Raw genomic sequence first — 25,520 nt, forward strand, 5'->3', positions numbered from 1 at the left:
GAGAAGATGAGCGAGTGTGTAGCGCAGGGTTTGTTGCAGCGCAATCGGTACGTGTGCAATGCAAGTTGCTCAACCCTCTGCGAATATCTATATATACTATATATTCAAATTTTCCACCTTGCGTAAGTAATGTCCTTGCCGAAGTTGGAACAATGCTTTGTAGATCAATGCCAGTGTGTATAAAAAGTACATTATAATGTTGATCAAGTTTCTGATCAACAGTCTAAAACCTACCGCCCCAGATCTCTGGATTGATAGCAGAGCTTCCACTACAGATGGTCCATTCTCAGAGTTGAGATCCTACTGCAGAGCAGCCAAGAACACTTAACAGTTGTTCTTAGCGGCCTATACACTCTAGAGGCCGTTCCCAGAGTTGCTGCACTGATGGGATTTGGAGCAGAGTTGCTCTCTCAGAGAAGGGAGAGAGGGAGCACTAGCCACCCCATGACTTAGAGGTGGAGGGAAGGGGGGCTTATCCTGGACATAAGAGACAACAGAAGGTTAGCTGGCCATCCCAGGGTAGAGGGAGGAGAGGAGGGCCACTGATCCCAGCACAGTACGATGCTGGATGTGAGGGCTGCTGAGTCCAGGGTACGAAAATAAAGCTAAAAGCAGAGGATTGCTATGAGATAGCTAGGGGCAGCATTCTTCAGTACCCACAAAGCACTGAATAATGCTGTCCCTAGCTATCTCGTAGATAGACTACATAGAAAATCCATTAGACCTATGAGAGCCAGCAATGCCAATTGCCTCACTGTACCAAGATTCAGACTCACCAAGGTTGGCGGCAGCAGCTTTCCATAAAAGCAGCCAAACTCTGGAACTCCCTGCCACACCCGCTTAGAGAAGATCAACCGTACTTGAACTTTAGATGCAATTACATCAACCTGCTCAAATCCACTGATCCCTAGGATGGATTGCTGTATTACTCATAACTAGGATGTATCTGTTTATTCCATCAAATCATATCATAATACCCGTTTGCTGTACTTATGTATCCTACCTGTTTATAACTTGCATATAGGTTTTACCATGACCATACCCTGTAACTCTGTAAGCTTTGCATTGTCTTGTTACTGCGCCCTGATACCCTCGGGTCTAGTGTGCATTAGAAATAAATAAACAAACAAATATTGCCAAGCCTTATTCCCAGAACATTGTCCCGTTGTTCTTTTCATCTATAGGTAATCAAATATGGTTATCCTAAAATCCCTTTGCCGCTTGATAATTTTTAATATCTTGCTTTCTGTCCTGAAGGGCTCCTGGAGAGCTTGTTTGCACGTATATTGCAACAACCACATGTCTAATGTGTCATGACTACATACCATCTTCTCAGAAGATGCAAAGTAGCACTTTAACGTACATAGTCAGTATTGATCAACATCATTAACTACTGTATAATTTAGTGAGGCAAACACACAATTATTGCTACGTTGAGCAATGTGATTCTTTAACATGTCACAATTATTAAAAAAACGGTGACAAAATGTTGCTACATGTTATTTCTGTGGAAAATTCGTTATATGATAGGAGCTAATATCCTATAAGCAGCTTTTGTAAAGTCCAGGATTTTTGTTGTCAACATTCATAGCAGTGGTCCAATATTGGACAATCTTTATCTCTATGGGGACGTATCTCTTTTAAATGGATTCCATGAATGTATTTTGCAACATTGTTGTTGAGAAGAAGACTTTGGCTCCTGTATGATCAAAATATACCTACAGATGATTGTACATGTTGATGATCATTGTTTTGGTAATTTGCCCTATATTGGGTATTTAATTGGACTGTCCAGGTAATTGTTCTTATTATCATGTTTACTATCTCACATAACTTCATTATCTTTATTGGAGCTATCATATAAGGTATGGGCTGAACACCATGCCGTAGAGTAGCTCATCATAACACTATTTACAAAATGGTGACGACGTTCGCTTACGTGATGACATCACTGCGTCATCCCATTATTCTCATTTAAGAACGGCCATCTTAGTTTGCCACATTTGCAGTGGCGTTTCGCTTCACACATGGACTTGGATTCTGTGCTCAATGTAGTAAGTTACTCCTTGGTCGTTGAGTATTGAGTTAATATTCTAACTTCTTTATTTCACCATTGCTAATTCTTAATGGTCACAATAGCTTATTTCTTAGGAATCGAAGCTCTTCAACACACTTGTATTAAAGTGAAGTTTACCATTGTATCAATAAGATACACAGGAAATGTCTATTTTTGTTTTATATAAAACACTATCACTTAAAGGGACCCTTACACATTCCTATTTCCTAACGTAGTTTCCATGATCATTATCTGAGGTCTTCAGGATATTTCCCCATTTTTGGCAATCATATAAGGTACGACATTTTCATTATTTTTTATTATATTATTATATCTGGAACCACTGTATACATACAATGCTATATTGATCTTTAGATCTGAACTCCCTTCTTGATGTCAAAGGGATCCTTTGCCAATGGTTTTTGGCGGTTTTATAATTTGTTTTTTGAGGACTTTTGACAAAATATGGAGGTAAATGGCCAACCTTTTGACATTAATATAACCGTACCTTTGATTTTTTGTAAATTACACTGCTGATGGAAGTGGTCGATGTGGGCGGGAGCGGTTTGGAGTGGTGCTCCTCTACTTTTAAAAACATTTTACTGTTCCTATACTTTTATTTTAAAAAGAAACTGTACTGGAATGGTAAGTTGTTAAATAAAAGTGGAGGAAGAGTTAAAAGGTGCACTGCAGTGCACTGCACTGAACATTCCCTGAAACAGCAGGTGTGTTTTGTAGGGGGTTTGGATTGCAGGTGGAGGGGTGTGGTGATGGGGTTTGTTGGGAGTGGGGGCAGGGCAGCAGGGGACGTAGTTCCACTACTTCTTTTCATACACTTAGACCACTGACTGATGGGGTTCCTATATATATTAACTTCACAGACTGATTTGTATTTGGTCCTGAAGAAGTGACCCATGTTCCTAAATGTGTTGAGCTGAGCTGCATTTTTTAAGAATAAATAATATCACTTTGGAAGAAGAATCTAAGCACTGGGATGTGTATCTTATGGTCTTCATTAAATCTATATACTTCATGAGAACTTACTTAGAGATATTTTTCATAATTGTCTGGCTATTCTGGCCTTTAAATAGAGCACAGGGGACGGGGAATCCCTATCATTGAGATCACATTTATTTTGCTTCTCATATTGGTAGCAATAACTGGTAGATGTGGGGTGCCACATACTCATAATCACAGTTAGCGTATTTAATACATCTTCTGTTGTTGCTAAGGACAATATCATTGGGGTTATTAGATTCAGGTTCAAAAGGTAATTTGTAGGGACCAGTAGCTAAATGAGCACAAATAGTATCATGATGACTCTCCAGATATTGGATCACTTCCAATGACTTTCCTATATGGTAGTTATTTGTCTCTAATAGAATATAGGATCTGTGGGAATAATATAAGCCTTTTCTATAGGTCGATTTAGCAGGGCAATAACCTTGGAGTCTTCCATTACATGATCGAAAACCCCATGTATAAAGAAAAGTTCCTATTTTGAAAGCCTATTTGTAATTACGCCCTGGGGGCGACAGTCAATTCTTGGGATGTCCCAGGCAACATCCTCTTCGTTGAAAAGTAGATCTAATGTGGTTACTAGTTCAATTTAGGCATTCAAGTCCCCCACAATTACAATGTGTACAGACAGCGTATTACTAGTCATCTTAGAGTAAGTATTCATTAGAACTTCTAGACAATTTATATTTTTTTGATGTTCTCTGGATTTACAGGGTGTAAGGTAAATGTTAATTAATGAATAAAGGTCTCTAGATGGTGGCAGGACCTTTATACACAGAACATCCCTACAATTCATTTAGATTTTTGTGACCTGTACATTCATTTTAATATCGATCAGAGGCTCAATGATGAAAATATGCACGCACTGGAAGATATGATGGATATCTCCGAAAAATTGAAATCTCTGAAGGAATTACATAATACACAAGGCAGTCATTGCTCAGTGTAAGAATATTCCTTGAAGTAGAGGCCACCATATAGGACTAAAGAGGCTGAGAGCGCAAGACCAACATTAGAAACATGTCCACAGAAATGTTGCTGCAGGCACCCCATAACTTCCCAGCAGAAGTGATGCAGTAAAAATGGCACATGAACGGAAAACGGCCTGGGACAGACAAAGAGGAGCAACGGGCCTGAGTAAACAGGGGGAAATCTGGAGAACATGTCAGCGGGTCACATAAGCATCAACATGGTCACAGTGAAAGGGCCTGGTGGGTCGCTTGATGCCAAGACATGGGATGATCCTGTAGATCTGTAACTGGTACCCATGGTCCCTAATTTGCTTCTTGCTCCCAATGACACCATGATTAATAACCCATGAAGATGTCATTGCTTCTCTTACAGGTAAAATTAATACAATATGACTGCAAGTGTTCCCTTCAAAGACATATTTTTATTTCTTGGACATAATCAGCATCACACATAACACCATAATGACATGCATAGGCAAAGGTGCCCATGTCCTCTGCCAAATCGGAGGTAATTTAATCAACCATACATTGTGCTTGCATGCTATTGTGTTACACATGTGTGCCCTTCACCAACGCAGAATTCCAGGTTGTCTGTCCTATTTATTTTATTCTGGCATGTTATCTGCATGATTATAGTGCTAACAACAAAAATGGAAAATGCTGCCATGGAATGTGCCCATACGCTACCAAGGGCCGCCTACTCTTAAGTACCATTACTTGGGAGATAGTATTGGTTACAAATAAGTCCAGAATGGCTCGCTATATATCCTTATAATTCTCTTGCAGTACACAGTTTGCAGGAGGCTGAGTGCTATCTTGAGCATCTGGTTCCAGAATTTAACAGACATAATACTAAAGACCATCATTGCATGTGCTTCGTCATCCGACTCCAGCAGGTATTCCGCTCCCCCTGTAGCAGCGGCCCCCACCCTGAGCATAACATCAGGTGCTCGGAAGTAACTGCATCAGAAGGGGTGCTTGTAACTGTGTTAGCCCAATAAAGAATCCTGTATGTTGCTGGGTTTAACTGTTTCTATTCGCCTAATACAGAGAGTGTACACTGATGGTTCACTTCCTTAGCTTTAGAGACCAGCCAAGCTCCTTCTTCAACTGGAATTATTTGTGACTGAGAATAAGCTTTAAGTAGAATACAGCAAAGTTGGAAGGGTCACTTTTAAAGGTAGGGAAGAAGAGTTGGGATGATGCTGCTGAACCGAAGTAGTAGATAACGCGCTCTGGTGTCAGGTGGGAGAAGAGATGTGTGAGTCCTCCTAGAAGAATGATCTACACTAGGGGTATGCAACCTGCGGATCTCCACAGGTTCGGGACTGCAACTTCCATAGTCCCTCACCATCGACTATCCTGCCTGGGGCAGATGGGAGTTGTAGTCCAAACTTTCATTGAGCTAAAGTTTGCAGACCCCCGATTACAGCAATGCAATTCCCACCCGAACGCTATAGAAAATATCACTTTCCCTGGTTTGCCTACGTTCTCAAAATAGCATCCTGTTCTTTTAGTGTCTAATAGCTTTCTTAGTAGCACGACAGATCCAAACATTGTAGCCAATTTATTTCTTTTATTTATTGTGGATTTGTTAGGTGCTTATACAACAAGAAAATTGTGTTTCAAAGCACCCACAGGGCAGACAGGGAGGGAACATGGGATAGAAAACAATGAATAAACTGGAGGATAAAGACAAACCTACTAAGCCTTGTGAGCATTCAGAGCATGCAAGTGCAGAGAGAAGAGAGGGGAAGAGGGAAAGGGGGTAGGTGCTGGAGTGCCATGCTCGTGAGTGAGCAGCAGATTTAAGTGCCCAGTGAAGGAGGTGCTACGGAACTTTCATCTGTAAAGCATAAATGGCTAAGTGCAGGCCTTCAATGGCGAAGGCCAGTAAGTGCAAAGGCAAGTGCTGAGTGTAGGCAGAGGCTGAAGGTGATTGGATGTGGGAGTTCAGGGCCCCGATGGACACAAGGGCCGTGGTCACCAATCACAGTGGCTGTGTGATTAGCAGAGGAGGGAAGAAGGGAAGGAAGAGGAGAAGAGGAAGGTCTTGAGGAGCTTCCAGAATTTGAGGTGGTCCGGCTCAAGACGAATTGGAAGGGGGAGGCTGCTCCATAAGAGGGAACCAGCTGAAGAAAGAGATTGGCCTCTAACCATCTGTTTAGTAGAAACGCTTGGCACACGGAGAGTTGGTCCCAGAGAAACGTAGAAGTCCAGAGGGAGAGTATTTAGTAAGAGCAAGTTGCAGATAGCATGATTCTTGGCCACCAACAGCCTTATGGATGATGCAGCAAGATTTTAACTTGATCCTTGCAGCAACCGGGAGCCAGTGAAGAGTGTTATGGACAGGAGAGATGGAGTCCCTAGGCTTGAGGCTAAGGATAAGTCTAGCTGCACTATTCTGGATTAGCTGGAGGGGTCGTAGAGAGGAAGAGGGTAGATTCAAGAGAAAGCTATAGCAGTAGTCTAGCCTAGAGAGAACCAGAGCTCTGGTAACATTAAGCTTCTGCGGAAAAGTGAGAAAAGGGAGAATTGCTTTGAGAAGGAAGGGTTGAAAGTTGGATTTCTTGGCAATGTTCTGAATGTGAGGGAGGAAGGAATGAGAGGAGTCGAAGATGACTCTAAGGTTTCTGGCTTCAGATGAAGGAGAACAGGGAGAGCCCATAGAGGATGGCGAGAGTGAGGGGACGAAAGAGGGAGCAGGGTTCCCAATAGGAAGGATCTCAGTCTTGCTGGCATCTAGGCAGGAATCGTTAGAAGTGCACCAGGACTGGATGGCAGATAGGCAGTCCGGGATGATGGAAGAAGCAAGAGGGTCATCAGGAAGTCTGAAAAAGAGTTGTGTGTCATCTGCTTAACATTGGAAGTTGGGTGAGCAAGAGGAAAGGAGGAGTGCCAGCTGAGCAAGGTAAGTGTTAAAGAGCCAGGGGGAGAGGTTGGAGCCCTGGGGGGCCACACAGGTGGAGAAAGAGGTAGCTGAGGAGAAGGTGTCCAGAATAAACTGGAATTCATGGTCAGTTATGAAAGAGGTCAGCCAGTCCAGTACCCTCTATGAAATACCCAGGGTATCCTGAAGTCGTTTTATGAGGATGGAGTGGTTGACCGTGTCAGAGGCAGTTGAGAGATCACGTAGCATGAGGACAGCTGGGGAGTTAGAGTTCAGAGATGCGAGCAGTTCTTCACAGGTGTTCTGGAGAGCAGTTTCCATGCCTCTGGATGCTCGGAATCCAGATTGATGGTCGTGGAGACCACCTACAAGTTCAGTCTGTGAGGTAAATTGGAGGAAGGCCAGCTTCTCCAGGAGTTTCCAAGGAAGGGGGTGATAGACATAGGGTGGTAGTTGGCTGGACAGGTAGGGTCTGCTGAAGGTTTTTTGTTGGGAGGGGGCGCACAAGGGAGTGCTTGAGGGAGGGGGGAAGGAACCAGTAGCAAAAGAGTGGTTGCAGAAATCAGCAAGTGCAGGGGCGAGAGAGCCAATTTTGTCCTTGATGGTTCAGGAGGAGCAATGGGAGACCTGTTGGATGAGACCTTCATAGAGTGGACAACTCTGGCTACCACACCAGGTGTGACAGGGGAGAAGGAGGAGAGAGGGGAAGAAGGAGGGTGGGAGGCCACAGTAGGCAAGGGAGTGTGGGAGGGGTGGGGGAAAGGGTAGCAAGGGTGCTCAGGATGTCCAGAGTTTTTGTGGTGAAGTGTGTGGTCAGTGCCTTGCAGAGGGCCTGAGATGGAAGAGGGGAGGAGGAGACTGTGGAAAGGTTGGCTAGTTCCTGCAGATTTTAAAGAGTTCAGCCGGATACCTGTGCCTGGATGTGGGCCCTTTTCTTGGCACAGATGGAGTCTGCATTGCCTTTGCAGCAGGCGGCAAACCAGTTTGACAGAGGGTGAGCCTGAGGTTTTCCACTTCGGTTCCGCAGCTCTGTACTTGCGTGTCAGAGCTGCAAGTTCAGAGTTGTACCAGGTAATACGCTTAGAGGCAGGTTTCAGGTGGACCCTCATGACTGCTGCAAGAATGTCTAGGGTGTTTGTAATGGCCAGATGGAGGTTGTTGAGAGCAGAGTCAGAGGTAGAGTCTGGGGTGGGGGAAGTGATGTGGATGAAAGTGGGTGGGAAGGCAGCAGCTGACACTTATTTCATCGGGCGCATGTTAGTGAGCGAGGTTGGTAGGGCTGTAGGAGGTGTGGTCAGAGGCTGAGGGGACCCAGGTAATAGGAGAGGAGAGAGTGGTCTGACCAGGACAGAGGTTTGATCAGTGGGGGGGAGAGTGCAAGATCAGATTGCATGCAGGTGTCAATAGTGTGTCCTGCCATGTGGCTAGCACCAGATGGGAGAATTGAGAGGGAGAGCGAGGTGCAGAGGTCAAGGAAGAAAGTGGATGCTGTGCTAGAGTAGTCCAAGTGGATGTTGAAGTCACCCAATAGAAGGAGTTCTGAGGAGCCGGAGAGGAGAGAGGAGCAGAAATCAGCCCATTCAGAGAGGAACAGGGTGGTAGCAACAGGAGGCCTGTAGATTGTGGCAATGGTCAGAGAGGAGGATGGATAGATGACCAACTTGTAAACCAGGCTCTCAAAGGAAGAGTAAGGCTGGATAGGTATGAGGGAGGAAGGAACCCCCTCAGGGAAGATTAAGTCAACCGCACCGCCAGCATGGTTAGGTCATGGCTTGGAAGTGATCTTGTAGCCATCGGGGAGGAGTGAGTCAAAAGCAATGACTGAGCTGGCATTGAACCATGGCTTGGTAAGAGCAAGAATGCCAAGGTCAATGTCTTCAAGAATGAGGCAGATGTCGGTAGAGTGTTTGTTGGCTGAGCAGGTTTTAAGTGTGGCCATGTGAAGGAGGTCTCTGCCATTGAAGGTTTTCCAAGGAGGAGTACAGAGGCGTGGTACACCATTCGGAGGGGAGGGACAGAGAGAGTGGTTGGGGGAGATGCAAGTGAGGGAAGGAAGTTAATGAGGGATGGCAGGTGCCGATCAAAGAGGAGGAGGTTGGGTTGAGGACCCTGAACCAGATAGTGCCCGTGTGGTAGACATTAATGATGCAACATGATGAAGAGAAGCCTGTCCAGAGGACTACCCACTTGGTGCCACAATTAATGAGAGACGATGTGAAAGGGGAGAAGGTAGAGATGAGATGAGGAATCCATAGATCTGGGGAGGGGAAAGAGAAGAGGATATTGGTGAAGACCTGTCTGGAAGTTGTGCTGACATAGGTGTCTGTTATGGGTAGGTCAGAGTTGGCGCTTAGGATGTCTTTTTTGTGCTTTTTCCTTACTTCGTGAGTGAGAGAGGGTAGGTGACAGTGTAGCAGTTAGAGAAGATAGGAGAGATGGTGAGTGCCATCAGGGTGACAGAGGATAGATGAAGGAGAGAGGGGTGGCTGCACTGCACAGTCCTAGCCTAAACTCATCAGGCAGCCTAGTAGTTCCAGGACGGGCCCAAAATGCAGTGCAAAATATGGGGTGTAAGATGTTAAAACACACACACCTAGGTTCAAAAATCAAACAAAGGCACAAAATGCAATGCAAAATATGGGGTGTAAGATGTTGAAAAACTGATACCTAGGTTCAGAAATCAAACAAAGGCACAAAGTGTAATGCAAAATATAGGGTGTAAGATGTTAAAACACACACACCTAGGTTCGAAAAACAAACAAAGGCACAACATACAGTAAAGAAGAGGAAGATTAGGTGAGGCTACAAGGCAGAGTGAGAAAGGCACAGATATGGTTCAGTTTTGTTAGTGTAGGAGGCAGTGGAAGAGTACGGCCATCACTCACTTGGCGAGTCTGCAGAGAGTGTGGAGGTGCAGAGGTACACGTTTATGCGGGCAACGGCTGTATCAGGAGGCTGCTTTATGATTAGAAAGAAGGGGAAAATGTGGGGTGCCCAATGAGGGGCTATCTATGATAAGAAGGCCACAGTTACCTCTAAAGGAGAAACATCTATGGTCTTAAAAGCTTATCAGCTACGCAACGCGTGTACTCTCTTTTTCGGTCAAATGAAGGATACCACCCTTTAATATCCATAGCACCCTGATTGCTCTGTGTTATTTTAAAAATGATTGGCTTTTAAAACAGCTCCCTATTATGAGTTTGGAATGCATGGGATAGTATCACTTTGGGTAAATATAATGTACTGCAGGGAGTCAATATGATTTATTTACCCCATTCAGTACTCCATAAGTACCCTATGCCATAAATGTCCCACGAAATCCAAATCCATAATTATTGTTTTTTTAAAAATAGTAGGTTAGTAGATATTAAGATATTAAAAAGACTACCGTTTGTACAATTACTGCAATAATCACAATGTTACTTTTGAGGCCCAGAGACTAGGTAGTTGCGGCTAAGCCGAATATACTGAGCCTTTTTGTAGTGAACATTGTATTCTCCCCAGGCTAAATCTCTGAACTGGTTAGTATGGTGCATGTGCCCCGACTGATGCAAATCATTTGCCCTTTGTCATGGCCTGAGGTTTAGAGAACATACTGATTGGTGCCTCCAGCTTAGCAGGAAATGCATTGCTGGCCACATGGAAGCATAGCATGTCTGCAATGCTGTAATATCAACCTAGGATCCACCCTGCTGAGGATATGCAAGGTCTTTGCAATCTAAACAGGGTCTGGTTTTGTGTGGCAGGTTAAAGCACATTGAGCTTTGCAAGCCTTATTAATTTGTATAATACTTGGACCATGTCTATTTACAATTTCTTTCTACTTTGTGTGTTGCGAGAAGCACTACAACCAATAGGTTTCATAGTACTTGAACTGGACAACAATCAGAAATCATATAACCACCAGAAACTTAATTTAGAACAGTTTTACGAAGGTCAAGCAGAGGACAATGACAAGGTTTAGCTGTCAGCACAGCACTGGGTCTACTGAATGCTCTAGAACGTTTTGAAGCGCGCATGTACATCAAGCATCTATAGGCATGGCTTTGTGGCCTAGAAGATACTATTCACATAAACGCTGATTGATGTTAAGACGAAAAGAGCTGCAGGGGCTGTATGGGCCAGAGTAAGTTATTTAGAGGATATTCTGCGCTATCTGACGGCAAAAATAGTCCCAGGAGTACACAGGAGATATGGATTGATCTGGGAGTATTGGTGATGGTCCTAGCCATGGAGATCTGAAAATAGAGTTTTTAATAGAGTTTGTAGAGGAACCAGCATATAGTGAGTTGCAATAATGCAGTCTTGATTCCACCAAGACTCTGACCAGAATACCAATATGTTGCTCTGAAAGAGAAGGCCTAACTTGTCGAAGCAACATGAGAAAATAGTTGGAATTTTTCAGAGTAAGGTTGATTTTGGGGGGCCATATGTAGAGTAGAATCCAAAGTCATGTCCAATGATTTACTTTTTCTTTCAACTTGGATAGTATGTTCCCCTAATTTAAAAACGAATAAGTGAGTAATGCCTTGGAAAGTGCTGAAGGAGAGGCACCAACAGAATTTCAATCTTGCTTTGGCTCATCCCGAGGCAATTTTGGCCATCCATTGTTCGATACATTTAAAAATGGATTGAAAATAACCACGATTGATGTTCGGATCTGGATCTAGACAGAATGCCAGCTGAGTATCCTTAACGCAGTTCTGAAATACAACTCCTAGTTTAATCAACAGATCATGAAGAGGTTTCATATAAACATTAAAAAGAATAGGAGAGATATAGGATCCCAGGGGCACCCCAAAATCCACTGATTCCGCTCTCGAATTGTATGAACTGACTCTAGCATGTGATTTACAGTTGTTTAGAAACAACGATAGCCAATCAACTGCTGAGGTCAATGCTCCAACCACCTCACAGATGCGGTGACATAGTAACAAATGATAAATGGTGTCAAAGACTGCCGAGAGGTCGAGGAGCATCAGTAGACCCACCTGACTATGGTCCATTATCTGCAAAAGAGAGTCCATAATGTCTGGCAAGGTAATCTCTGTGCCCTTACCTGTACGAAACCCAGATTGGCGATTGCCCAATAGTTGATGAGCTTACAAGTGAGCTTGAAATTGGCAAACAGCTGTGCAATCCAATATTTTAAGCAACAGAGAAGAGTTAATAATTGGACGATAATTAGCACACTCGTGGGGATCCAATAAAAAGGTCTTTAAAATGGGTGTAACCCAAACCTGTTTTAGTATGGTCAGAACTAAGCCCTAACTGAATGAAGAATTAACGATACGACAGATAATTGACCCATGTGAGTTCTTTAACTTTGCTTTTTGTTGCTTCAATTAGCTATACTCTTATCGAAACAACTGGACTGTTGCCGGCCAACCATTTTGAAAGCCAGGCTGCGAGAATATGGAAATATTCACGAGAGAAAGCCTCCAGATGTGCTGCTCTCGGTGAGACAATCTGGATTGAGACCTTGGATTTTATTAGGAGTCTTGCAGGAATCCCATCTAGAATACCATGTATGGTAGTTTGTGGTAAATTAATTTAGGGTTCTAAAATCATACCAAAAATGTGCTTGTTCTCAAATACGGCATTTTTTTCAGAAATACCTAATTTCCATTTTTCCTCTTTAAATTAAGAAAGCAATTCCATCCCATGGGATAGCTGAATTTCACACCTCTGCTGCCCAATGGAGATTCAATGCACAGAAGGATCAGTAATGATCCTTCAGCACATTGTGTGTTACAGTGTACAAAGGGTGTTAGAGATACTCACATTCTCAACCCCTTTGCATTTTACCTACAGATTTTCCCCCTGAAAGTGAAATGGATACACTAACTAATATCCTTCACCTATGGGATTAAATGTTTTATAATACAGGGGCAAAAAAAATAGACATTCACTTTTTGTGTGAAATAAAGTTTTTGGCAACAACCTCATACTTTTAGGACTAACATAACAGGGCAATATTTACTACATACCACCTGAGCTATACCTCAATAATAATAATGCATATGATTGGTACAGAGAGATGGTACTCCAAATGCTACTTCTTTTTATCATTTTCACCATACTCATAATGAGCCCATAGCACCTGTTTAACAATTTGGTGACCCTCCAGATGTTTTGGACTTCAGCTCCCATAAGCCCTAGCCAATAGAGTTAATGGTGAAGGATCATGAGAGGTGTAGTCCAAAGCATCTGAAGGTCCACATTGTGAGTTACCATGCCCTAGAATCAACCTTTTATCCCTGTTGCTTTTACAGCCGGTTCTGCCCCGTCCATTGCTATCAGGCGTTAATGGCAGGATTCTTTTTAATGAACCGGTCCCTCGTTATAATTCAAGAATATGCTTACATCGTGTTCAAGACAAAAAGGAAGAACAGATAAAGCTTCACCAAATTCAACCCATTTCTCAACTGCTGTTCTCCCATAATAAATCTGGGATCAAGTCTTGCAGAAATTCACAAACGAAAGGACCTCCTGTCAAGCATAAGCATGTACACCGGGTTTAAGTACACCTACCTAGCCTCCTTCTTCTGCTCCCTGGATCCATGGCCCTTGAGTTGATAAGCGATTTGTGGCTATCTGAAAACACGGGCTATACCTGCAAGAGTTAATACTATGGCAGCGTTTAGTATTCCTTAATAAATGTAAGCACATGTGTGTTGGTAGTTACCATTCTACAAGACTTGCAAATTATTTAAAATCCCACTAGACCTGCAGGGCGAGTTCCTTAGTTTACATACTCGACCTAAGAGAAATGCATTTGCCCCAAGGTGACTGGTGACAAAATATCTACCAGTGCTTTTTGAAAATGTTGCATGTTGACATAAGCACACTTCATATTTGGTGCAATGCTGTCAAGCATGCCCAGTGAAACTTGCATTGCCAGTTACGGCAAACAAAGTGTGTTTGCAGTAAATGAAAAATACGTTTCTAACATCCCCATACTCGCAAGCAAAGTCAAGTATCATACAAATGGTACTCGCCCTTCATACTCGCCATTGCTAGTGGGTTAGTAGATTTTGTGAGCCCTGCCTATAACCTAGTTGGGGGTAAACTGAAGTCTACCAATTTGAGTGCTTATCAATTTGGAAGCAGGGGGTTCCTTTTTGGATACAATAACAAATATAAAACATCTGTTTTCTCATCCTATCAATACAATGTCTGTCCCACAACAAGAGTAGATCTATTGTGGAATAACACACACAAATTATGCAAGAGATTTCATCTGCATTTAAACAGTCCTGTTGTACAGGCGTGATGGTGCAAGGAAACAAGAGCGGCACAGTTTGAAAAGCTTATTTTGACAATCGTACAAAAGCAGCTTTGAACAGTGCTCACTGTGTGCTAATAATTTACCACTGAAGTGGTCCCCCCTTCTCTAGTTGATTTTGAAACTACTTCCACCTTTGTGCGAACATTACTCACAGCATTAATACAGAAATACACCATTATTTTTTGGGAGTAAAATAGAGTGCCTTTGTGCTCACAAAAGATTTCCACTAACATTGAATGGTGTGTGGCAGCATCTGCTTGTCACATCAGCTTTGTCTACAGGGCTCTGCAACGTCTGGCTCTCAAGATATTTTGTACTACAACCTCCATGGTCCCTTACCATTGACTATTTATTTATTGTTGTTAGACTATCCTGCATAGGGCTGATGGGAGTTGTAGTCCAAATCATCCGGAGAGCCAAAGGTTGCCGACCAGCGGTATACAATTATCTAATCTGCTACTGTGAAGGAAGGGCATGGTAAGGAAATTATTAAATACGCCAGACAAAGGATTTGGTTGGAGAAACAAGTATTTAGAGATTTCACCAATTCTTAGATCCATGATGGACATTGCACGCCAGGATGTCAATGTAAATCCAGAACCATTTTGGTTGTGCAGTGTGGTTGTTATCACATCACTGCAGGGACATTGTAATGTGATTAAGATGAGGTTCCTGTATCATGGTGACACCACCTTCTGGACGTTCCACTGTGCACTAGAATGCAGTGAACCATACTGTGGACCTCTTGTCAATCAAGCACAATGAGTTGGAGGTGGAAGGGTCTGTTGCTGTGGATCTTCTAGAAGTGAATGGGGCGCAGATACACCAACGCACAAGTGATTTCTGCACCATAGAAAAAAGAAAGTCATTTTAGAACACTGAGAAAAAATCTTTGATCTACCAAGGGCTCTCCAGGAGCTTCTTGCCATCAAGGCGAAAGGGAAGATGCAGCGATCTCAACAGTAGTGCCCCAGGCTGTACCTATATTCAAATAAATAAATATGTAAATAAATAAGCCAGGAGATCCTCTCTTGGCCTACAGTGATCAGTTTCACATCAACCAAAGGTTCCTCGGCTCAGAAACGGAGGTCTCCACCTTCCGCATGTGGGGCCTAAACCAGCAGGCCAGCTATGCAGAGCAGAGGGAAAGCCCCAGTCATTTATAATTTAGTTATAGGGTCACAGGCCAACCAGTCTATGGTAGAGATATGCGACCAGCTATGACGCACGCTGAAAATACAAAAATGCGTAATCTTCATGCACGTGATGAGCAGTGCACTTAGTTCTCCTCAAAGACAGCGTTTACCTCTAGAAATTGGAAAGAATTGTTAATTTACTAGGAGCCCAAAAGTGAAGGAAGAATGCTACCAATAAATTGTGACAAATGTCTAAAAACAAATAGAGTAACAGGTTATTCCTGTGAGGGGAAATCAGTCCAACAGTGCAGAATAGATGTTCGCTAATGTAGCCTTTATGCCTTCTTCAGAGGTGCTTTCTTGTGAGCGCACAGCAGGGTGACGTAGGGAACACCAATGAAAGCCCACTTCTCACTGGGCCAAAACTTGACCACGGGTCCTTGTTCTGGGATCTCAGAGGCAGCGTCAAAATAGGCAAAACAGACAACGCCCAGGTATGCAGCAAGACAAATGAAGACATGCCTAAAAGGGAAAATAACACAGGTTACATGGTTACATGATACCCGGACCATTGGCAACATTTGATCTTCCTCCCATCTTTTTCATACCTCATACGAAGATTCCTCCATGGATTCTTCTAATGCCCCGGTAGGGGTAATATAAGCTTTCACTGTGGTTATTTTGTCCTCATGTTACACTGCCTTGTTCAGAAATACTAAACTTTCAGATCTTGCGAGTCATAACATAACTTTGCCCAACAGCTAGATCAGCACAAATTCTTTGGGTATAGCAATACTTTGTTACTCTAAGCTCTACAAAATTACAAGAGTACCGTGGCCAACCATAAATGTAGAAAGTTCGTTTTTTCACACCATCATGGGGATCCTATATATTAAAACTCTTTGCTGTCACAATAACCTTGAAAACAACTTAGGTCATGTCAGACTCTTAGAAAAACCCTCATAGACTTTTGCCCCACAAACTGGAACAAGCATGTGGTAAGTTAACAAAGAAAGTGTCCATGTGGGAGGTGAGGGTGCGCATTCTCCATAGTTGCGCTCTTCAATTTGGGATCACCCATTTTTAAACTATGAGGCTGCCACTCGGTCTCAATGGGCATCTGAAAGAACTTGCACCTTGCACTTACCACAGGCTATGAGGAGTCACTGTGTGCTACTGACTAGCATCAGTATGACCGTACTCATGGATTTCAATGATCTGGAGCAGGCCTCGGTGGCGAGCAGATTAGGAAGGGGACTAGAGCAGGCTTCGGTGGCGAGCAGAGTTAGGAAGGGGCCTCCCATTGTCAATCCCCACCCGCTCAGCTCCAGGGTGAAATATTTGAACACAGTTGGCTACAATAAGAACAGTACTAGGATGGAGGCCATCAGGCGACGCACTTAAGAAGAGGGGGGCAGCAGTCAGTAGACATTGCTCCTATGGGGTTTAACAGTCAAATGCAGCAAATGATTAAGCATGCAGTCATTTTGGTTGTACGTGTTCTTCTACGTTTTTCTTCTTGGATTATATAGGTTATTATAAATTGTGAGGTTAGTGACATTATGGATGCCAAAAACGGATTGATTTGAATGCATGGGGGCGTTGACCTGAAATGTACTGTGAATTACTTTGAAATAATCAAGATATTGCAAGAACACAAAAATCTTTAGTTAATGCTTTCCAATTCTCTTGTCTGCCTAGGTGACTCAAGTGGTTGATTGTGGGAATCACGGATTAATAATTGTATTCATTTGTCAATTTTGGACTGTAGTTCAAAGGTGCAAATTGTTTCACAATGTCTCCCCTTGCATGTTTCCTTTTTCACATGTGCATTGTCTGAGTTGTATCTTGGTAGTTTGCATTTTCTTTCTTCTTATGGAGGTTCTGTGGTTGGTACTGCATTCCATGTACTTCGATGTAATGAATGAACAAACTCGGAAAGTTGTCAAATTGTTTGTATCTTTTTACATAATGCAAACATGACCAGAGATGTAATAAGAGATTAAATATTACAGGGCTAGTTTTTATTTAATGAGGAAGCTGGCTGATCTCGTTCACACTGTTTTGATTTTGTTTTCCCTTGTGCCAGTCATTGATTTTCACTAGTCCTTCCATAATGTAATAAAAGAGTCAGAAGTGTGGGGTTTTTTTGTGCTGCTTTAAGAATGGAGACCGGGGCAATTGAATATTACCAATTGATCCCACTGTATGTCTGTACATTTAGATGCTCCCTGGTCGCTGTGTATTTCTTTCATCCACTCAGGCTGCGACTTGCCAGAGTCTCATATTGGGGACCAAACAGCTGCTATGTAAATGCAATTGCCTAAATGTCAGAGTGGGCAAGAAGAGCCAGACCCGTTAAGGCCCACCACCATGTATAATATTTAAGAGATATCAATCTGGGTCTTTCTTTCCTGACCCGGAACACCTAGTCCTGCGAGTGGCGAGGAGGGGGAACTTCAAGAAAACCTTATGTGAATGGCAGAGGGACTTCAGAGTCGTCCAGAGGAGGTATGGGGGTCGGAGTTCCTAGTCAGCTATACGGTCAATGAGAGTGTGCTGGATCTTTTCCTAATTTGAAGGAAAATGCTCTGCAGGACGAAGGCAAAGACCTCGGCTATAGAATATGCACCGTACAGCAATCAAGCTAACCATTGCGTCTGCATAAAAAGAGCTAAAACCTTTATTTTCTGATACATTCCTCATACTCACTTCTCCTGCCAGGAAGCACGTGGGGGTGAATCAGCACCGTACCCGTTCATTGATCCATCCATTAATTCCTAATGTTATTTATTATCTGTTGAACTTTTTCCCAAATCTGATAGGATGATTGAGGTTCCCTTTTAACAAACATTGACCCTTGTTACACGTTTGGCAGTATTAGCTTCCCTTATGGTTTTCCCCTCTCTGAAGTCCAGTAGAACGTCATTGGAACTTGGAGGAATTCTCCCTTAGAATGGGAAGGCCCTTGGGTGGTAGTGCAGAAGCTTACTGGTCATATCAAACTCTGTATTGAACTAAGGGATCTGAACAAGAACGTGGCCACCGGAAATGTCCCCTTCCGAACACTGCAGAGCTCAGGAGTTGTATTGGGAAGTCAGACAAGTTCAACCTGATAGACTTGAGATCCACCTATTATCACATAAAATCATATCAAGACTCGATGGATCGCACAGCATGTATTACACCAATGGGCCTATTACGCTGACAGAGGATGACGTGTGAGTCAGCAGCCAGCGCCTTTCAGAAAATCATGTATGGCCTATATGGAAAGATGGATGGCATGCCTTGCTATCAACATAAAACCCTGACCTAGGGAAAAAGAACAAGAGGAACGTGGTTCACAATTGGTGAAGGCACTAAATATTCTGGCTAAAGCAGGGCTTACTGTGCACTTTGATTAACCTAAATTCAGGCTAAGCGCAGTCAGATATCTGGGGCTTGATATGAAAGGGCGGCACCAAGCCCAAGGCGGATGCGATATCAGATATTGGAGTCATGCCACAGCCCAAGATGAAAGGGGAGGTAGCAGAATTTCTATGGGTCACTGACTTTTACTCTAAATGTGTGAATAAGCTGCCCGCGAAAATTGGGGCCACACAAACTGATCAGGAAAGTGGAGCTATTTGAGTGGTCGATACAGACTGACAAGGAGTTTCACATGGATAAACAGGCCATTGTGGAAGGGGATGTATTGTCAAGCTTTGTTCCAGAATGGGAAACAATGTACTCTATTGCTTACTTATTTATTTTGTTTTATTGTTGATTTATAATGCACTTAATACCAGCACGCAGTTTCTAAGCACACGATCGGGATTTGAACCTGTGTTGCACCATGTTGTCTTGCTTCCAAGACAAACGTGTTGCCCCTGAGATATCCTTCCTCCCTGCTTCCCAAAGCTAAGTCCGTACTCCATAAAACCTAATAATAATAATATACTCATACTCAAGTTTGCACGGAAATAGAGAGGCATTGGTACAGAGTGACCAGCCCTGAGAATACACTGTGGCATTTGCCTCTGGAGCACTCAAACGGTTGGGAGATAGCTATTCAGTCATTTGAAAATGGAAGCCATTTCAAAGTCCTTTTGTGGGGTAGAACATTAATTGTCAGTAAAGATCACAGACCGTTTTTAGCCATTCTGTTCAGCAAGGTAATGATTGGAGTCTCGAGAAGAATAGTGAAATGCGTGACTGACTACAAAGACCTGAGCGTAATGTCAAACGCATTGTAGGAAGACTGGATGTAGTGGCAGAAGCTCTACCAACAGCAACATCAACATCTCTGGCAGCAACATCCAATGATCAGAATGTGAGCCACATTAAGATGTGGAAGATGTTTTTGGTGTCTCATCCTGTGTGTAGGAGGGTGAAGGGAAATATGCTGTGCATGAGGATGTGTGCTACTTGGAGGTGCATAGGCAAGTGGGGAAGGATGGCCAAAGTAGGGGAAAAACAAAGTTAAAAGACCTCTAAGATTAAGGGAAAAATTAGCTATTGTCAATGGAATGCTGGTCAAAGGTGCCAGACTTGTGCCTCCATCTGGACTACCAGCAAAATAGTGTAGGTAGGACTTGAGATATAATGAAAAATAGTCCATAGGCTCCCCTCTTCGAGAACAAACACGGCCCAATTACCTGTTCTTTGGGAAGGTCTCTGTTCTTTCGAGAGTCCGCAGCCACACATTAGCTCATTGTACCTTTCACAGTTGGAAAAATACATTTGCATATCAGTCTTTGTCCCGCCCACATGAACAGTCCAGCACCGAAATACTATGGCAATTCCCTTCTGACCAAGAGTACTAACAGCGACCCCATACACATGTTTTAGCCTTGTTGGGCCTCCTCAGTGAGGTGGAGCTGTGCCTCTCTGAGCACAGTGAGGAAGGGGTCCATGTCTGGATGACACTAGGAAACCTAGGGTGACTAAGTCCCTTAAACAATGAAAAAATAGTCCATAGGCGCCCCTCTTCGAGAAAGAAAATGGCCCAATGACCTGTTCTTTGGGAAGGTACCCATTCGAGAGTCCGCAGCCATTAGGATATGAGATACACCTTGGCCTCATTAGGGGATATTGTTGGTGCCCGGGAACGGATGAAATGATTGATGGAACGAATTAAGGTGCCGTGGGTGCCAGAATAGCAACAAGACACTGACTCCCCGTAAGGTCATATACTGTGACCCAAAAATCCCAATTTGCCTTGGGAGGAGGCAACCCTGGACATTTTAGGTACCTTAAACATCAGGGATGGGTGTAGCTCACATGTAGTGGTGCCTAGGGATTTACACTCCCATTGGCCAGAAGTGTGCATGCTGATCGGTTTTGGCTTGAGGGCCATAGTCAAATTCCTCCAGACAGTCTTTTGGAGGAAGGGTTTTCTCTCGGATATTGTGACCAATAAGGGGACCCATGTGAACTCTGCTGAAATGCAACTGCTTATGAAAGGCAATAGGATCACTCCCTCCCTCTCTACTCGATACCACCCAAGTCCAGTGGGTATGTTGATCAGTTCAACCATAAACTAATGGATGAAAGCAGGAGGTGATACGGTGTGTTCTATAGTCGAGAGGGTTTTCCAAACACCCACTGGAATATCTCCCTTTGACTTATCATGGTTCAGAAATCCCAATTCAAGGTTGTGTCCCGGGTGATTGAACAGAGCATGCTTATTGAAGGCGATTGATGAGAATATCAGACGTAGGATACGATACAGTGATATAAAAGCCAAAGCAAGGTTTGATGACAAGTACTGTGTGAAATATGTTATGATAAAGCCAGGAGATCTGGTAAGGAGAAGCTACCCCTACATGTCAGCAAAGGGGTGTCAAAGCTCTCTGCGGGCCATAGGGCCACAAGGGTTTGGGGAAACTCAATCACGCCAGATGATGGCAGGATTTTGAAGGAGTGCATCGTTGTTATCAAACCAAAGGGTGTGGTCACAGACAGGGCCTGAACTTGGATGTACATTTACTTTTATTGAAGTTTGCATTTATTGTTGAATTTAAGAGGAAAGAGATGTGTGGGAACCTCTCCACCAAGTCTTTCTGTCCCCATCTCTTCCCTGTTTCTTGCCCCATCCACCAATCTTGCTTACATTCCCTGGGCTGCCTGGTTATGTGATATTCAAACTCTGGAACAAGCGCACTGACACTGCAGAGGTTCCCAGGGACTCGGTTGAGGAAGTCAGTGGAAGAGGCCAGGGATTCACCAGCGGGGTGAGCTCAGCTCGCCCAACGATTGTTTGCTGAATTCTGAATAAACCTGTTGTTGCCAGATAAAAGTTACTTGTCATTTGTGCAGTGCATCATAACAAGCTCCTTTGGGGTTTCTAACTTAGAATTAGGCAGACTGAAAAAACAAACGACACCTGTATTACGGTTTGCTTTTCAAGTTACACTCCAACAAGTAACAAATGTCTCATTAATTAAGCCAATTACTAGTGTTCTGGTTGATTCCTATATTATGGATTACATTTGTTTTCCTGTTCTGACTCAAAGTTATAATCACTCAGGCTTTCCAGTTCATGAGCCTCAGAGAAACGAATTGCTTTGGGAGTGCGCTGCGCTATTACCCAACATCAACTGCACTCCTTTTATCAAACATGGAAAGATAAAAGGCAGAGTAGATCCAGTCATGATTCTAAACAATGACTTGGAAGTTATACACACACTTTTCTGTGCCAGACTTCTTAAGGCATTGAACTATCTTCCTCATTGAAACTGGAAGCCAATGTACACATTCAAGGACAAGGGTGCTTTAATCATCTCTCTCGTTCTGGACTTTAGTGGTCTGTGATATAATCACAAAACTAAAATCTAAGCCCCTATCCCTGACCTCTAAACACAGCCCCTATCCCCAACATCTAACCTCATCTCAGACTTCAATCTCTAATTCTAACCTGTAACCCCTACTCTCTAACCAGAACCTCGAACACTACTCTCCAACTTGGAACGCCAACATCTATGCTATAACTTCTAACTCCAAACGCCACTGTATAACCGCTAACCTTATTTGTATCAAATAACCTCTAAACACAACCCCCTAACCTCTATCTTCTAAACCTAATGACCTAATATGAACTTCTAACCCCAAGCCCTAACCCTAATACAAACTCAAACTCCAATCCTAACTGTCTCCTGGGCTCATTTTTTAAAATAATGAACCTGTGCCTATTAGAATGATTTTGGTGTGTCTCTCTAGAGATGGTGGGCGTGTAGCAGTCTCATGCTAGGAAGACAATGATTTGGAGGTCGGCTCTGGACTGGACACTATTTACTACCATCATGCCATATGGCATGCAGTCTGAGATAAGTATCAAGAAAACTTTACAAAGCAGGTGCAGCAGCAAAAGTCATCGCCAGCAGTAGGCTGAAGTGTCAAAGCACTCCCAAGTTCAATGCTTTATTAGCAGGGTCAGAGATACTCCCTGGTATGAAATGTGATTTACTGCGTGCAGGCGGACCTTACTTTTACTGTTATTCAATCTACGGAAGCCAGCCTGCATCCAAACATTTGCACACACTAGGCTGGCTGCCAGGGGCTCGCTGGTGATCTGATTTCAACCGTGGATGCTGTTGATACAGATAACAAGGGGGGTCCTGGGAGACTCTCTGCCAGACATGAGTCCTGGTTACAAGAGCCTTACCCAGAGTCTTTAGCTCACTATCTTTCACAGAGAAGAAATATCCCAAACATATCAGTCTTTGTCCTGCCCTGGGGCAGTCCAGCACCGAAATGCTAGGCAATTCTCCTCTGAACAAGAGTACCAACAGCAACCCCAGACACGTGTTTCGGTCTGGCTGAACCTCATCAGTAGGGTGTAGCTGTGCCTCTCTAAGAATAGTGAGCAAGGGGTCCACGTCTGGATTCCCCTAGTAACTTAGGGTGAGACCCAAAGTTACTTTAAATATGCAGATAACAAGGGGGGTCCTGGGAGACTCTCTGCCAGACATGAGTCCTGGTTACAAGAGCCTTACCCAGAGTCTTTAGCTCACTATCTTTCACAGAGAAGAAATATCCCAAACATATCAGTCTTTGTCCTGCCCTGGGGCATTCCAGCACCAAAATGCTAGACAATTCTCCTCTGAACAAGAGTACCAACAGCAACCCCAGACACGTGTTTTGGTCTGGTTGAACCTCATCAGTAGGGTGTAGCTGTGCCTCTCTAGGAATAGTGAGCAAGGGGTCCACGTCTGGATTCCCCTAGTAACTTAGGGTGTGACCCAAAGTTACTTTAAATATGCAGATAAGAAGGCGGGCCCTGGGAGACTCTCTGCCAGACATGAGTCCTGGTTACAAGAGCCTTACCCAGAGTCTTTAGCCCGCTATCTTTCACAGAGAAGAAATATCCCAAACATATCAGTCTTTGTCCTGCCCTGGGGCAGTCCAGCACCGAAATGCTAGGCAATTCTCCTCTGAACAAGAGTACCAACAGCAACCCCAGACACGTGTTTCGGTCTGGTTGAACCTCATCAGTAGCGTGTAGCTGTGCCTCTCTAAGAATAGTGAGCAAGTGGTCCACGTCTGGATTCCCCTAGTAACTTAGGGTGAGACCCAAAGTTACTTTAAATATGCAGATAACAAGGGGAGTCCTGGGAGACTCTCTGCCAGACATGAGTCCTGGTTACAAGAGCCTTACCCAGAGTCTTTAGCTCACTATCTTTCACAGAGAAGAAATATCCCAAACATATCAGTCTTTGTCCTGCCCTGGGGCAGTCCAGCCCCGAAATGCTAGGCAATTCTCCCCTGAACAAGAGTACCAACAGCAACCCCAGACACGTGTTTTGGTCTGGTTGAACCTCATCAGTAGGGTGTAGCTGTGCCTCTCTAAGAATAGTGAGCAAGGGGTCCACGTCTGGATTCCCCTAGTAACTTAGGGTGAGACCCAAAGTTACTTTAAATATGCAGATAACAAGGGGGGTCCTGGGAGACTCTCTGCCAGACATGAGTCCTGATTACAAGAGCCGTACCCAGAGTCTTTAGCTCACTATCTTTCACAGAGAAGAAATATCCCAAACATATCAGTCTTTGTCCTGCCCTGGGGCAGTCCAGCACCGAAATGCTAGGCAATTCTCCACTGAACAAGAGTACCAACAGCAACCCCAGACACGTGTTTCGGTCTGGTTGAACCTCATCAGTAAGGTGTAGCTGTGCCTCTCCAAGATTAGTGAGCAAGGGTTCCACGTCTGGATTCCCCTAGTAATTTAGGGTGAGACCCAAAGTTACTTTAAATATGCAGATAACAAGGGGGGTCCTGGGAGACTCTCTGCCAGACATGAGTCCTGGTTACAAGAGCCTTACCCAGAGTCTTTAGCTCACCATCTTTCACAGAGAAGAAATATCCCAAACATATCAGTCTTTGTCCTGCCCTGGGGCAGTCCAGCACCGAAATGCTAGGCAATTTTCCTCTGAACAAGAGTACCAACAGCAACCCCAGACACGTGTTTCGGTCTGGTTGAACCTCATCAGTAGGGTGTAGCTGTGCCTCTCTAAGAATAGTGAGCAAGGGGTCCACGTCTGGATTCCCCTAGTAACTTAGGGTGAGACCCAAAGTTACTTTAAATATGCAGATAACAAGGGGGGTCCTGGGAGACTCTCTGCCAGGCATGAGTCCTGGTTACAAGAGCCTTACCCAGAGTCTTTAGCTCACTATCTTTCACAGAGAAGAAATATCCCAAACATATCAGTCTTTGTCCTGCCCTGGGGCAGTCCAGCACTGAAATGCTAGGCAATTCTCCTCAGAACAAGAGTACCAACAGCAACCCCAGACACGTGTTTCGGTCTGGTTGAACCTCATCAGTAGGGTGTAGCTGTGCCTCTCTAAGAATAGTGAGCAAGGGGTCCACGTCTGGATTCCCCTAGTAACTTAGGGTGAGACCCTAACAAGGACCCCCCTTGTTAATTTGCTGTTGATACAGTCATGGAACCGGATATTCAGAGAAATGAAGCGCTTGAGGTGAATACTAAAGAGGATTGAAGTGATCCGTGGTGGGAAGCTCTCTCAGAACCGTGGGTTATCAATTTACAACAGATTAAAAAAATAATCGAGCTCTGTTTTTGTTCTGAAAGAAATGAGTGAAGGTGCCTGCGTGCTTTATTACACACACAGTCAACTTCCAAGGAAAGAAGTGATCTCCAAGGAAGGAGTCATATAAAC

General features: G+C 43.8%; 1 protein-coding gene across 1 annotated transcript in view; it reads right to left on the reverse strand.

Annotated features, from left to right (window-relative positions):
* Positions 1-4,449: 4,449 nt before the first annotated feature.
* ACER2 (alkaline ceramidase 2) overlaps positions 4,450-25,520 on the reverse strand; it is a 220,396-nt gene continuing 199,325 nt past the window's right edge. The window contains exon 6 of the mRNA XM_069625959.1: positions 4,450-15,886. Within this exon, the coding sequence (XP_069482060.1) occupies positions 15,700-15,886 (187 nt within the window). The 3' untranslated portion in view covers positions 4,450-15,699. The remainder of the gene's footprint in view (positions 15,887-25,520) is intronic.

Source organism: Ambystoma mexicanum, chromosome 6p, assembly GCF_040938575.1.
Source record: "Ambystoma mexicanum isolate Mex_15411 chromosome 6p, UKY_AmexF1_1, whole genome shotgun sequence".
In the NCBI taxonomy this organism is placed as follows: domain Eukaryota; kingdom Metazoa; phylum Chordata; class Amphibia; order Caudata; family Ambystomatidae; genus Ambystoma; species Ambystoma mexicanum.